Raw genomic sequence first — 16,242 nt, forward strand, 5'->3', positions numbered from 1 at the left:
ATTTCAATTTAATTCAGCAGTAATCGGTGCACAATATTCTTGGTTAACCTGTCATTAGCTAACACAAATAGATACGACGGTTTTCCCACATGTGAGCATGCAACATATAATTGCCCATGAGAAAAACATGGACTTTCCAAATCTAAACCACAGATGGACATTGTTTGTCCTTGAGACTTATTTATAGACATTGCGAAAACTAAACGAATGGGAAACTGTAGCCTTCTGAAGGGTATCGTAGATTCTGACGGTATCATTGGAATATGTGGCAACAGGACCACTTCTCCTTTAAACTTTTTTGTTAAAATGGTTGCTTCAAGAAGATTTCCGGTGATCTTGTTGATGACCAAACGTGTACCGTTGCATAATCGAGGTGGATTCAAATTACGCAGGAGAATAATAGGTGTACCAATCTTCAATCGAAGATTATGTGGTGGCATTCCGGGTATATCTAGTGAATTTAAAAATTCAACTGGAAAATTTACACTTTCATTTTCATCAACAACAGTATCGATTGATTTAAAAGACATCAGATCGCCTGGCAACAATTGTTGCATCTGGAAGTTAATTTCGTCAACATCAACATTTTTGGCTGCAAAAATAGCCCGATCATTGAGCCAGTTATGATTCAAGTAATTACTTTGTATGTCGGGGAAAATACTCTGAATCAATTCATGTTTTCCGTGAACAACAGTGCAAAAATTGTCTGGCAATTTAATGCATTGCGTATTTGGTTACAGTTCTATTCTACCATTCCCAATATCTAGTAATTGTTCGGAAAGTATTTGTGCTGATGCATCATTTTGCAACTTTATGCGCATGTTTATGGTCAATCAAAGTGTTTCAACACTTCGTCATAAGAACGACTGTTTTAAACTTGCGTTAATCTCATCCGCAAAAGTAGAGCGAGGTATGACTGGTAAGGTCTGTCGGAAATCACCAGAAAGAAGTAAGATAGCACCACCGAATAGTTTATTGTTGTCTTTCAAATCTTGCATAGTTATGTGCAATGCTTCAAGTGAATATTTGTGAGCCATTGTGCACTCATCCTAAACTATAATTGAACTCTTTCGCAACACTGCAGCTATTCCGCTCTTCTTTTTTATGTTACATATTGCGTTTGGTTCGTTATGAATATATAATGGCAGCTTGAATGTTGAATGTGCCGTTCGCCCACCATCTAGCAAAGTAGCCGCCATGTCTGACGATGCAACTGTCAATGCGATTTTCTGTTGTGACCGTATCTTGGCAAGAATCAACGATATTAAAAATGTCTTACCGGCTCCACCTGGTGTGTCCAAGAAAAAAAACGCCTTGTTCAGTAGCAAAAGTCAGTATAATCTGATCATAAATAATTTTTTGTTCAGCTATCAGTAATGGCTCACTGTTCACAATAATTGTTGTTAAATTACTATGGTCATATTGTTTTTCTCGCTGTAAATCGGTGTTGACTAAGTCGGTGGCTGAGCGATCAGGTGATGGCATACCATAATAATTAAGTGGTAAATTTGAAATTAAAATACATAAATCCTCAATTAACAATAACGCTTCATTATACATCTCTGGCGTGTAATCTATGTTTCGGCATTGATCTGTTTTTCTAATTCGGTACAATATGTCTTTCGTCATGCAATTTTTATATTTTTCCCACAAAGTAGGTGCTTGCGATGGATAACATGTCAAAATAATTGCAAACAATTGACGAATGTTATTCGGCGTTAATGTTAACGCAGCATCGGCAAGCGTTAAGTCCTAATGGTTATCGTCTTCTAGCAATTGCAGTTCGTGACATGCATCTTGGTATATATTGAATACTCGGCCATTAATTATTCGCAAAAATTCAAAAGACGTTGGTTCCGGAACATTCATTAATAACAAACGAAAATAGAAGCACTCACGTTGTTTTGGATGTACCGTGTAAAGTCGTCCCAATGTCTTAGCTTTGAATATGCCTGTAATGGAAGGATGTGGTTTTCCTTGCTTCCGTGGCTCCCATTTTTTACCTGATTTGTTCCATGTGAAATAGCGTTGAACATCAGTATATAATAATGTATTTGCGAATTGGCCGAAAATATCTGGTTTTTGACACAATGTAAAATATTCAGTTAGTGTCGTTTTTGGAGCCTCAAGCGCTCTTTGGAAAATATTTTCTTTAGTGAAGTATACACGTTGATCGTTTTCAAGATGTATTGCTAGATGCTGGACAGAAGGATCTTTTTCGTGCATGGGAAAGCTAAGAATATGCCAAATAGCTTCTTGAGCTATTTGAGTGATGTATCTACTCATATGGTAACGTGTTATTTCATCATTTTTATTCATGTTTTGTACTTCAAATATGGCCAAGTCACTGCCTTTATTTACATATTTACAAATGTACTTAATTGATTTTACGGAACTGCAAAGCTCGACATTGATATGAGCCTCATACGTTTTTGAAAGTAATGGTGAGTATGATACCACCCACTGATTGTCAAATTCTACTTGATTTGTAGAATTTGGCAGTCGCAAATGTGTGGCTACCATTCTCAGCATTTCTGCGGCGATACATTGGATAACCGTCAATATCCGTGATAGTGTCATTCGTATGCGGCTTTGGGAAATTCTTCTTACATTTTCCATTTTCCATGCATGGTGCCGTCATGTTGAAAGCACCGCACGGTCCGTGAATCATGTGTTTGGTAACAATATCAAACAATTTTTGATCAATTAATGGGTCTGGAATTTCGGCTGAAATTATTTGATCAATTTCTTCGGGACAGATTTTATCTTGAAGCCAAATTAAAATGTGGGCATGAGGCAAACCTCGCTTTTGCCACTCCACCGAATACAGCCAACAATGTGTGTTACCAAAAACTGAATATTTAACAATGAAATCAATAGAGGATTTCAGTTTTTGTTTGAATGCACGTGCAGTTATGCCATGACGATGAATTGCTTGTTGTCCTGGTAATAGTAGAGTTTGTACCTCTTTCCAATTCAAATTACATGTAAATGTAATAAACAAATCTGGTCTGCCGTAATGACGTACGTAAGTCATCGCATTTTGTATGTATTCCTGCATGTTCCGTGAACTGCCGATGTAGCTTGAAGGTAAAATGAAAGCATTACCGATGTCATTGGGGTTTAAATTTCCGTTGATGTTTCAGACAACAGCATCTCGTAAGTGAATGTATTCTTCCGATCGTAATTTAGCCTGGTTGTATCGAATGAATCGCAAGCGTTCACTTTCAATCTTAGCATAAATATCCACAATGTATTGATGGAATAGCTGACGATATCGAAGGATATAGTTGTCGTGATTATGTCTAATCATCAATCGATGTGCATAGTAGTTCATTGAACTAACTTTCTTATCTATTTTATCACCTTTAAAGAATAAAAAAGAAATAAAATAAAAAATTAAAATTTATACATAGAGTAAGAAAATAAATAATTAATTGTCAAATTTACCGGTATTTGGATCACACTGTTTGATGTTGAGGTGATATTCATCCTGTCCTTGCTAAAATATTAATGGATATTGCAGTGCGTCATATGAACGGTGCAGATCCGAAATTGTACTGACAGTGTTTTCCCGCCGTGTAATTTTTATAGCTTTATTGTCAACTGGATCACCAACCATAATAACAGCAACCTCATCAACAGTTGGAGCGTTAAATCTGCCAGCATGTTCTTCTAATAGTACTTTGTCGGCTTTGATGATGATTTGATAGTTGTCATTTTGCAATTGTGGTGAAACTCTTTTAATGAATTGAATGAGTTGATTCTGATCTTCTAAAAAATGCTCCAACAATAACACAAGTGCTGTTTCCTCTGATTGTTCAATGAAATATATTGGTACCGAGTTGTCTCGCGCTCTTAACAATTGCCCATGAAATAAATTTGGAGAAACTTCGGATCATCATCAGGCATTGGCATCAATGACCCAATTTTATGGTACACCTGGCCTTGTATTTTGAATGTAGTTTCAAAATTACGTCCATCGGATGCGAGATCGCAGATTTTAGTTGACCCAAATGACGTCATTTGGAAGGAAAAATTAAATTTGCGTATCTTGCGCAAAAATAATTTCGAATCATTTAAATCGCCAACAAGAAGCGATAATAAAGATTCCGGCGGAGTGGGTAGAGGTGACAGTACAACTTTTCCTGATGCGCAACACATGCCGGGTGTTTCTTTCTGAAATTTCAATGCCTAACAATATTGACATACCTTATCCATGCACCGATAGCAATTTTTGAATGCGCAGAGTAATCAATATTTGGTGCATATTTGAAAGCAAGACGAACAAATGATGCACGTGTTAATGAGCGGCTGGTCCGCTGACTCTGTCGTTCTTATTCTCGTGCTCTAGCTATAGTCCAGTCAAAATAGCCCTGAAATCGGGTTTTTGAGCTATACGGCTGAAAAAATATGGAAATTATCAGAAAAATGCGTAGAAAACTGTGGGCAAAGTAAAAAAGTTCTCAACCACCGGGAAAGGGGTGAAAAAAATTAAAAACTACCCCAAAATACGATTTTTGGATTATATGTTGAAAATATCAAAAAAAGTTTCAAATAAAAGTTGTAGAGCATAAAATTTTAGGCCTATCTATATCAGACCATTTTTTCCCCTAAAACGCACCCTTTCACCCCTACGACGGTTCAAAGTACTCAAAAAATGAAAATTCAATAAAAAATATAAAAATTGGACTTTTAAAATTTTTTTTTTTAATTATGTTTAAAAAACTACAAAGAACAATCGTAGGGAAACAAAAAAATTTTTTTTTCATCCCTTCTATTAAAAATCAAGGGGTGAAAACGGTTTTTGCTCGATATTTCGCTTAAAACGGGTTATTTAAAAAAATTTTCTTTTTCATATGAATTTTTAATTTATTTTTTAAATTTTGGTGTTGAATTTATATTTATAAATATTTACCTGTAGGAAATATCCCAATTTAAAGACAGGTAATTACTCCCTTAGTCCTACGCCTTTGTAGAAAGAAACAGAAAATGAAGCTATCCTGCTCTTACTCATTGTGACGTAGTTCGCCATGGCACGCATGCGCAAACTCCTAACTTCCATGCGTGCAAGAGATATAGACAACCTATTGTTAGCTTCGTCTAAATGTAAACAGTATAATGCGATGAAACCCTTTTTCTTAAATATATTCTCTTTTTCTTCTATATTCTCTATAGCTCGAGAGTCTCGCGCGCATCTGTGACAGCATGATAGATTTTTGAAAATATCTCAAAAAGTAAGCGAGATAAAGCGATTTTGTATTAATTATGTTTTGTAGACAATTTTATTTGCTACAAAAAAGGTTCAGTACTAAAATATATTATCTTCCTCACTTTTCGAGATATATTAAAAAAATATGATTACTCTCTTACCTGATACTTTTTATTAAGTTTCACCACTGACAAGGACAGCGCAAGGTCTTGCCCTCTCGGATTTTGTTCAAATTTTGCAGGATGATAGATTTTGCTTACCTTTTTACGAATATATAGTGTTATAGGAGCCACTACTCAATAATTTTTGAGATATTTTCCATTAAAAATGCTTATGAGGCTATCTAGTGTTTAAATTTACTTCTGAAGTAAGCAATGGTATATAATAGGTTTAGGATAATGACAACGATTCGGCGATTCGTTCCAATAGTGGGCCGAGTCTTTTAGGGTTCGAATCTTGGGAGGTAAATTTTTTTTTTTCTATTTTTATATGTAAAGATACATAATAGAGTTTAAATAAGTTGAAAATGAAATGTCTTAAATGACTAGAAACCTTATAAGAGTTTTTTTTTTTATTAGCATTTGTATATGTTCTCAATTCTCACTATTTTCAAAATAAATATCAATGATTTTGAAAAAATACTAAAATATCGAGACAAATTAATTTTTAATTATTAATTATATTATTTATTAATTAATTAATTTTTTTTCGATATGTTTATTGCAGGGTACATTCAGATTCTCACGTAGGGCTGAATCACTGTTTACTCTCTATTCTCACTTGGGAAATGCTTTTATTGTTTTGTAATAAATATTATTCTGTACATATGGGGCATTCCACGCCAAATCGGACGGTTTTAAAAATTTTTATTTTTGATTTCCGCCATTTTTTGGTATCTTTTAGTACCCACTGAAAAACCCTTCCTCCTAAATTGTGGCATTTTTTGATCTGCCGTTCCAAAGATATCGAATTTTCAAAAAGCAGCTCTTTCTGTGGTTTTTAGCCCGTACCTTTTTTAAAACTCATCCAAATGAAAATTACCATTCTACATAAAAGTTTTGTTTTTCAATGTACTTTTCGAAAAAAAATTCAAAAAAATTATTTAAAGTGTCTTAATACGTAATTTTCGATTTTTAAACTTTAAATTGCATTTTTTAAAGTGAGTGCATATTTAGATTTTCTTCATAATTTTTAAAGCAAACCTACTAATTTTACGTTTTAGGCCGGTCTGGCCGTGGGCCTTCGATAACTACTATTTTTTTTTCAAGTTTTAAAATTTAAAAAAAAATTTTTTTATTACATTTTAATAAATTTTATCATTTATTTCTCTCTATTGATGTATTTTAAAACACTTTACATATTTTTTTTTTATTATAACAAGCGTAGGAAAGTCTTAATTACTGATTAAGATTAATAATTAACAAAAATAAGAAAAGTCTTGATATATTTTCGTGATTTTTTGAGAAATTTTAGCAGTCTAATCATTGATATTTATTTTGAAAATAGTGAGAATTGAGAACATATACAAATGCTAATAAAAAAAAAAACTCTTATAAGGTTTCTAGTCATTTAAGACATTTCATTTTCAACTTATTTAAACTCTATTATGTATCTTTACATATAAAAATAGAAAAAAAAAAAATTTACCTCCCAAGATTCGAACCCTAAAAGACTCGGCCCACTATTGGAACGAATCGCCGAATCGTTGTCATTATCCTAAACCTATTATATACCATTGCTTACTTCAGAAGTAAATTTAAACACTAGATAGCCTCATAAGCATTTTTAATGGAAAATATCTCAAAAATTATTGAGTAGTGGCTCCTATAACACTATATATTCGTAAAAAGGTAAGCAAAATCTATCATCCTGCAAAATTTGAACAAAATCCGAGAGGGCAAGACCTTGCGCTGTCCTTGTCAGTGGTGAAACTTAATAAAAAGTATCAGGTAAGAGAGTAATCATATTTTTTTAATATATCTCGAAAAGTGAGGAAGATAATATATTTTAGTACTGAACCTTTTTTGTAGCAAATAAAATTGTCTACAAAACATAATTAATACAAAATCGCTTTATCTCGCTTACTTTTTGAGATATTTTCAAAAATCTATCATGCTGTCACAGATGCGCGCGAGACTCTCGAGCTATAGAGAATATAGAAGAAAAAGAGAATATATTTAAGAAAAAGGGTTTCATCGCATTATACTGTTTACATTTAGACGAAGCTAACAATAGGTTGTCTATATCTCTTGCACGCATGGAAGTTAGGAGTTTGCGCATGCGTGCCATGGCGAACTACGTCACAATGAGTAAGAGCAGGATAGCTTCATTTTCTGTTTCTTTCTACAAAGGCGTAGGACTAAGGGAGTAATTACCTGTCTTTAAATTGGGATATTTCCTACAGGTAAATATTTATAAATATAAATTCAACACCAAAATTTAAAAAATAAATTAAAAATTCATATGAAAAAGAAAATTTTTTTAAATAACCCGTTTTAAGCGAAATATCGAGCAAAAACCGTTTTCACCCCTTGATTTTTAATAGAAGGGATGAAAAAAAAATTTTTTTGTTTCCCTACGATTGTTCTTTGTAGTTTTTTAAACATAATTAAAAAAAAAAATTTTAAAAGTCCAATTTTTATATTTTTTATTGAATTTTCATTTTTTGAGTACTTTGAACCGTCGTAGGGGTGAAAGGGTGCGTTTTAGGGGAAAAATGGTCTGATATAGATAGGCCTAAAATTTTATGCTCTACAACTTTTATTTGAAACTTTTTTTGATATTTTCAACATATAATCCAAAAATCGTATTTTGGGGTAGTTTTTAATTTTTTTCACCCCTTTCCCGGTGGTTGAGAACTTTTTTACTTTGCCCACAGTTTTCTACGCATTTTTCTGATAATTTCCATATTTTTTCAGCCGTATAGCTCAAAAACCCGATTTCAGGGCTATTTTGACTGGACTACTATGTTTTGTTCACGTGCCGCTCTTGTTCTCGCTATAGTTTGTCGCAGACGTTCGTCACGCTGTTCTTGAGATTCGTGTGCACGACGCTCTGCTGTCCTGACTCTTTGAGCCGCATTCCTTGCTATGATTTGTTCTGCCGACTGATGAGCTCTTTCAACACGTTTGCGTCGTGCCTCTTTGCTCCGCGCATTATTGAGGTTGGATTTTTTTGATGGCATCTAGAAAGTATACTTTGACTACAACGCTTCATTCCTGTTATAATGATATAATAATAATATAATTATGTGACATGATATAATAATATTTACATGTATTTATTTTAATAGAAGAGTTTTAATAAAGCACTAAAAGCACACTAAAGTACTAAAAATTGCAAAACCAAGAAAAATTTAATTTCATTGTATTACGTTTACGATAATGTCAATTTAACTTATTTCGCCTCAGTAACACGTAGCCGATTATGCCAGCACCAAATACACGTGGTTATACTAATAAATTGTAGGTTACATAAAACGTTTGTACTTTTAACATGGCGCCATCTATTGGACGCTTACTCAATCTAGTCAACGAATTACCTTATACCACCATCTGTTAGAATCTTGTCGAACTAACAGAGATAATCATGACTCTTTGTTAATATACAAATAATTCGCAATAAAATAATATTGCGATTTAATAAATTGAGATATAAAATATTCTATCTTTCAAGTTGGATGACATTGCACAAAGCGTGCAAAATTTTATTAAAATCGGTTTAGTAGTTTAGGAGTTCATTGCGGACAAACAACTTGACACGTAATTTACATATATTAAGATTAGTAAAATATTTTAAAACTAACGAAAATACTAACTATTTAAAACAATAATAACCAAATATTAAAATACTAAATATAAAATACTAAAATATTAATCATTCAAATATTATACGCTTTTTTTATTTTTCTAGGAATATATTTCCAGAAAGTAGCTTTTATTACAATTATCGAAAATTGGTAATTGATGTTGATGCCATTTTATGAACATATAATACCCAGGAATCCTAGCTGATTTATTAATATTGGAAATTAAAAACAAATTGTACGAGTGATTAAAATAATTGTAAATATAATATATATAGTAGATAATTGTATTTATCAAAATTGTATAAATTCCTAAAGTTGTTTTTAAATTTCAAATACTGTAATGCCTTTTATCAAATCAAACTTAATTGAATCTTTCTATTTGAATTTATAATAATTTTTTGTGTAACCTATTCTATTTTAATATAAATTTTTAATTATTATTAAATATGGTTCATTTTTTTTTGTATTTGATGCAATTCATTATTTCTTAATTTTTTCTAAACCAATTCACCACTCTACTCCCTACACTATTCACTATTACTATATACAACTTTTATGCTATTTAAAATATTTGATTCATTCGCGCGCAATCACGTGACTACATGAGTTCCGGTCCCATAAAATTCTTTGGCACGTCCCTCCTACAGGATCCCTATCTTACATTAGGGACCCTATCCGCTCCGTGCGAAGTCATGGTAGGGGAAGCCGAAGTGGACACTAGCGCACGCAGTGGATAACTTTGGCAGTAAAGGACGGTGTTTTTTATTTTGGAGTTAACAAAACATATGTGTGATAATTAATTTTATATCTTTAAAAAAATGGGTAGAAATAGCCATCGCAGTTGCTGTGTAGTAAATTGTAAAAATACGAGTGCAAAAAGTGATTGTAAATTTTATAAATTTCCGACTGCCAAATGGAAAATCAATCAAAGAATAATGTGGGTAGCTGCAGTGAGGAGGCAAAAGTACGTAGTATCCTAACCTTCATTTTAGTAACATCAATGATACTGAAAATAGCTTGTGTTCTAATATTAGTAAGTTAAATAAAAACATAAAATTTAAATTTTTAATTAGTAATTAAAAGTTAGTGAATAATCAAGCTGCATTTAATTCTTTACAATTACTTATTGTAAGAATTAATTTTTTTTTTCAATTTTATATTTCATTATAAAAAATTATTTGTTATGGCCGAAATTCCTCAACTCAGAGTCCTCTGGCAATTTGTATATGCTATGAAGTGGAGAATAAAGGGTTAGGTTAAGGTGTAAAATAAAACACGTGATTGAGCCAATCAAAGAAACAATGCCTATTTTTATTGGCTCGTCAGGGAAAAGCCTTGCAACATAAAAACCCTGGATGATATTTGATTATACAATAAGAGTGCACCACGTGGTGTTACTACGTGGGAAAATACCGTCGATGTGAAATATATATATATATATATATATATTGGAAAGATCTCACCTTTCGCACTCCTCAAGTATAGCGATCACAACCTTAAGGGTTGTGATGTTGAATGGGCTCACTTTCATGAGTCTTGAAGATTAGGATATTCTCTTCGTTGTCCTTTGTGAATTCTTAAAACCTTTGTCCAATATGGCCTCTATAATCCTTGAAGATGTGTAGTCGTAGGCGTCCGGTGAAGAAATAGGATGAATGTCCCAGTGCTGTCAGATCGTGGGTAAATCTTACCCTCTCCCTGTGCCACTGGGATTGCACACAATGAAAGTTTTCCATGTCCGTGTGTTTGGGATGTCGAAAGAAGTCGAATGTAACCGAAGTTGGCGGGCACGCCGGAGTGGCACACTATGAAAGCGACTCGTGTCGTCCGAACACATGGACACGAGTCGCTTTCATAATGTGCCACTTCGTGGCCAACCGCCAACTTCGGTTACACTCGGCTTTCCTCGAAATCCCAAACACACGGACATGGAAAACTTTTATTGTGTGCAATCCCAGTGGCACAGGGAGAGGGTAAGATTTACCCACGATCTGACAGCACTGGAATGTCCCTTTGTACTGGCCCAGCAGGGGCCATGTACTAGATGCACTAGGGGATTGAGAAGTGGGGATGCGAGAGGTGGGGGTAACTAGAAGAGCGCCTCAATAGTTACTGGTAATTGATCGATGCTCACAATGAGTATCGATCTAGAATCCTAATCGATGGAAGCGGACGCGCGCGAATTTCGAATACCGCTAATTACCGTACGATCCTTTCGGATCGTACATTATTTGTTATATCTCAAATAATTAAATGTATCAGTAATATTTTATAATTTTTCATGAAGTCCTGATGGATTACAGTGGATTCCCAAATCATACGATTATATTTGTAGTAATCATTTTATTGGAGGCAAAAAATCCGAAGAGGAGTTAAGTCCTAGCTATATTCCTACAATATTTCCTCCAATTTACAAGTATCGAAAAGTGAATGAACTTTCTGGTGAGAACAGGTAAATAGTTAGTAATAAAAAATATAATTAAAAATGATTAATAAATTATATTTCATACAAAAAAATTAATTATTGCAAAATTTAATTTTGTTATTTTTGAAAGTTAAATATAAAAATTGTAATATAATGATTTTTTCAGGTACAAGCTTTTAAAGGATCGTCGAATGAAAAATAAATTATCATCAACATCTTATACTGAGCCACCAATTAATGAATTTGTTGAAATAATGATTGAAAATCCACTAGTATCACCACAGAAAGTCGACCAAGGGTGTCAAGTAGACTTTTCCTCAAATTTTGATGTAAATTCTCAAATATTTATTTGCAACAGATACATCAAAGATGAAATATCTCATGCTAAAACTCAAACGGAAATTACAGAAGTTACTGGAGCAACCAAAGTTAATTATACTAATAAAAAATATGTAACAACAAAATGTGGGACAGTTCAAAAGACATTTGTTGATCAAGAAAGTCAAGCTGATGATTCATGATTTGCAGGATTTTCATCAATAACTAAAAATCATGAGTTAATTGATGTTGCGGGTGTTACTTTTGAAAATTTTGAATTTTTATTAAAATTAAAATTCAAAATTGATAATGTTACATCGTACTTTATCTGCTTGCCAATATTATTTAAAGTTTGATCTACTGTGGCTATAATCTAACCTTTTATTTACTACAGTAAACGCTACAGCTTTCATACTGTTTTTAAATTATTAATTATTCTTACATTTTAGCGGTAATTTTTGTCCCTCCTATAGGGTCTCTATCTTACATCATACGTAAGATTACGTCAAGCTTACATATTAATTTATTTACGTTATATATAATTTTTTTTGATTGTATATGATCCAATATAAATTTCAGGAACACATTTATTTGAAACCTTTCTGCAATAATATATTAGGGGTACCAAAAAGTAATCAAAATTTCTTCAATGAGTACTGTTAAATTTTATTCAAATTGGTTGTGGATCGGGTTGGTTGCATGATAACAAACTTGACATTACAACTATTATTATTTATTATAACCAATTAATTTCAAAACTTAAATATTTTAATGGTCATCAAAGACCAAGCGCAAACGCGTCTACATCATGTGGAGCTATATATACGACGACTAACTACTGTAAAACAAAAAGGAATCATGCGAAGAAATTCGGATCGATTCGAATCAATTCGGATCGAGTCGGCCGCTGCCGCTCAAGCTTATCAGCAATATAAACTGTACATACTTCAAGAAGTACCCTTACATTTAGTTTGTGTCAATGAAAAATCCAAGGACTTTTTAAAATGGGAATTGAACAATTTCCTTTATGTAAGGCAAAAAGTGTTAAAAAATGATAAAAAAAATGTTGTGTTGATCAGTATTTAAAATTTCTTTAATAAATAAATGTTTTTCGCCAACAAAGAAAAATTTTAATTATTTTTCGGTCCCCTTAATAATTAAGATATCGCTTAGTACATATTAATAAATATATTAAAAAAAAAAAAACAAATAATGCATAATACTAGAAAAAAATGTGAAAATAACTTGACTCAATAAATAACAGATTTGAAGATTAATATAATCGGCGAATACTTTCATTAAGTTGGAATTAGGAGTATTTCATTAAAACGTGTTGAAGAGCAAGGTAAAGTTGTACATGATGACTTGTTCATTAAATTTCGAGGAGATCAAGAGAACCGCCAAACGCTTTTATTAACGACATTATTTCCGAGGAATCCACTGAGACGGTTGCGCTTCGCTCGACTCATCGCTCGACTCGTTGCTTGGTGGCAATTTAGACGCTCGTCTGTGTTATCCGCTCGACGGGGTCGATGTAAATGCAAATACAAATGCATTTAAACTGGCACGGATTTCTCTCTCTTTCTCTCTCTCTTTCCCTCTCTCTCTTTCTCTCTCTCTCTTCCTCCATTTCTTTCTCTCTCTTTCACTTTCTCTCCTTCTCACTCACTTTTATTTACACTCATTCTCTCTCTCTTTCTCTCTCTCTCTTTCTCTCGCACCTTTTCCTTAAGAGTAGTGGTTCCCAAACTTTTTTGTCCTATCGTCCCCTTTCCTGAAAAAATATTACCTATCGCCCCCTTGAAAATTAATTAAAAAATAAATATTGCACTTTCTTAGATACCGTTTTCGAAATAAGATTTTCAAGTTCTAAACGTACTTATACAAAAAAGCCTAAATAATCATCCAAAAAAAGTTTATCCTCTCCATAGGATGAGAATTTCTTTCTAATATTTTATTACTATTGATACAGTTTCGATATACCGGTATTGTTGTGCAGCGTAGTATAGCAGCGCGGGTCGACCTCCGTTGACATTTTTTCCTTTTTAATAGTTTATTTCCCCCACCCCCAAAGTTCACCTGTGGTCGTCATAGTCCCCCTGGACCGCTTCATCGCCCACCAGGAGGCGATATCGCCCACTTTGGGAACCACTGCTTTAGAGCGGGCTCTACGAGCTAACTAGAGTCGTAACCGTTAATCCGTACTACGACTAACCGAATAAAGAATAAAAGGAGAAAAGAATGATGAGAAGAGTTGAAAGAAAGAGAGCTTGAAGTAATAATGAATTTTTTAAGAATTCACAAATAAAAAGAATACGATAAATATTTAATGAACGAATGGTAAATAATATAATTATCGAGCCTTCAAAATATTTATTAATTTATTTCAATGTGTCGGTAATAATCGATGTGATTTTATTCGTTTCATTACAATGTACATACGTCGGTTAGTCGCAGTACGGATTAACGGTTACAGTTCTAGTTAGCTCTGAGAGCTCGCTCTAAAGCAGTGGTTCCCAAAGTGGGCGATGAAGCGATCCAGGGGGCGATGACGACCACAGGTGAACTTTGGGGGTGGGGAAAATGAATAACTAAAAGAAAAGAAAACGTCAGCAGAGGCCGACCCGCGCTGCTATACTACGCTACACAACAATGCCGGTATATTGATATTGTGTAAATAGTAATAAAATATTATAAAGAAATTCTCATCCTACGGAGAGGATAAACTTTTTTTGGATGATCATTTAGGCTTTTTTGTATAAGTACGTTTAGAACTTGAAAATCTTATTTCGAAAATGGTATCTAAGAAAGCGCCTGGTGTGCTAATGGGCGATGAAAGGGGGGCGATGACACGACCACAGGTGAACGGTGAATTGGAACTTTAAGTGTGCATGTGTGCAGTAAAAAAAAGATCATATGAGTGCAATTTTTTCTTTGGGAGTTTGGGAACCACTGCTATATAGAATGAACAAACTATAAGTTAAACTTTCAATCGATTGTGTTGTCCTTCATTCCCTCAATATTGTAATTCTCTCGGAAAATCGTTACGCGCTTTAAAATCTCGTAATATTTTACTACATTTTATTGAGAAAAGTGGGTGTATTTGGTACTTCAGATGCAAAATCTATCGTTGATTATATATTGTAATTACCAAACAAGTCCTACCACCGAGCTAATTGGCTGCACTTAGGATTCGTTTTACAATCGGTTGAATTCAATTTCACAGCTGACACTTCTCTCGATCCTAATTTCAACTTGTTAAAAGGAATCTCGAGGAAGAAGAAAAAAAAGAAGAAAACAAAGAAACAAAAAGAAAAAGAAGAAAAAAAGGAAGCAAAAAGAAAATTCTCATCGTTATCTTTGTAGCCCAGCTCATTTGCATTCGCTGAATTTAACCGGATAGTTAGCCTCTTTCGAATAAGCACGAGAGTAGAAATTGCAACTAGCAATCCGTGCGAATGGGGAGGTTGGTATATACTAAGTTGCTAATCTCCGTCTAGGTCCTTGTCACTGGGTTGATAGAAGAGCCAGCGATTTGTCGTTTACTTTGTAAAACCTGCTACGAACGTCGGTCTTAAAAATTGTACCTCGAGGGACTCCTATTTAGTTTACTCTCGGTCCTCTCTATCTCTTTCTTTCTCTCTCTCTCTCTCTTTCTCTCTCTTTCTCTTTCTCGCAAATGTTCAACGAATTTATGCAATTAACTGATATTATCAATTAATTTCATTCCACGGGATACTACGAAGTTAAATTATATGTCGCTCACATCATGTTAGATAAAGAAATGAGGACACTCAACGCGTTCGATAATCGATTATTTTCTACAACCTAGAGAAAATGATGAATCGCGTATACAAAAAAAAAGAAAAAAGAAGAAAAAAAAGAATACAAATTCGATCGTGTGATCGACATTAAAGGACCTCCTCGATTTAGCAAAATAGACTTTTCTTTCCTTCCGTTTGATAAAAGATAAGAAAAAGGAGAAAAGTTTTTCCCCAAAGTTGTACAACCTATACGAGCTCCCCTAGTTCGGCAGTTGTGTTTGGCTCTCACCTTGGAAGAATAAGTAGAAGGAGGAGTAGGAGTCTTTCTTTTATCGTGAAATCATAGTTGGCTCGTGCATTTGGCTTCGCACGTCTGGCAACGACAGGATAAAAGCGACTCTCCTACACGCACTTACGTCACGTCACGTCCTTCGATTCAAGCCACTCTCCTTCCGCTAGAAGAGAGACTTCTCTTAACACTCTCGTTTTTCTCCCTCTCTCTTACTCTTTCTTTCTTTCTTTATTCGTATACTACTCTTCTCGTAGCAGCACTATCCGGTACGGGGACCATTCGAGGGCGTTATCGGCATCAGCTTCGAGAATGAAGATAAGGCACGTCGGACGCACCAAGTCGAGCGGTAGCATAAATTCTTTCGAGAGCACTCGCTCCGATCTTACGACCGATTCATGCTCTTCTCTCTACCTTTCTCTCTTT

General features: G+C 33.9%; 1 protein-coding gene and 1 long non-coding RNA gene across 2 annotated transcripts; one reads left to right on the forward strand and one right to left on the reverse strand.

Annotated features, from left to right (window-relative positions):
- Positions 1–7,954: 7,954 nt before the first annotated feature.
- LOC149033242 (uncharacterized) lies at positions 7,955–8,678 on the reverse strand. The gene is made up of 2 exons (XR_016175945.1): positions 8,487–8,678; positions 7,955–8,396 (listed from the first exon to the last, which is right to left on the reverse strand). It is a non-coding gene; the product is annotated as an uncharacterized LOC149033242 (long non-coding RNA).
- Positions 8,679–9,784: 1,106 nt separating this feature from the next.
- Positions 9,785–13,532, forward strand: LOC149033243 (uncharacterized). Its single transcript, XM_089170177.1, has 3 exons — positions 9,785–9,984; positions 11,308–11,472; positions 11,612–13,532. Exons 1-3 carry the CDS (start codon positions 9,839–9,841, stop codon positions 11,964–11,966), a joined length of 666 nt encoding a protein of 221 aa, XP_089026303.1. The 5' UTR covers positions 9,785–9,838; the 3' UTR covers positions 11,967–13,532.
- The last annotated feature ends 2,710 nt before the right edge of the window (positions 13,533–16,242 follow it).

The sequence above is a fragment of the Polistes dominula genome, unplaced genomic scaffold, assembly GCF_049000335.1.
Source record: "Polistes dominula isolate Pdom_NZ unplaced genomic scaffold, Pdom_raw_medaka contig_15, whole genome shotgun sequence".
Taxonomy (NCBI): domain Eukaryota; kingdom Metazoa; phylum Arthropoda; class Insecta; order Hymenoptera; family Vespidae; genus Polistes; species Polistes dominula.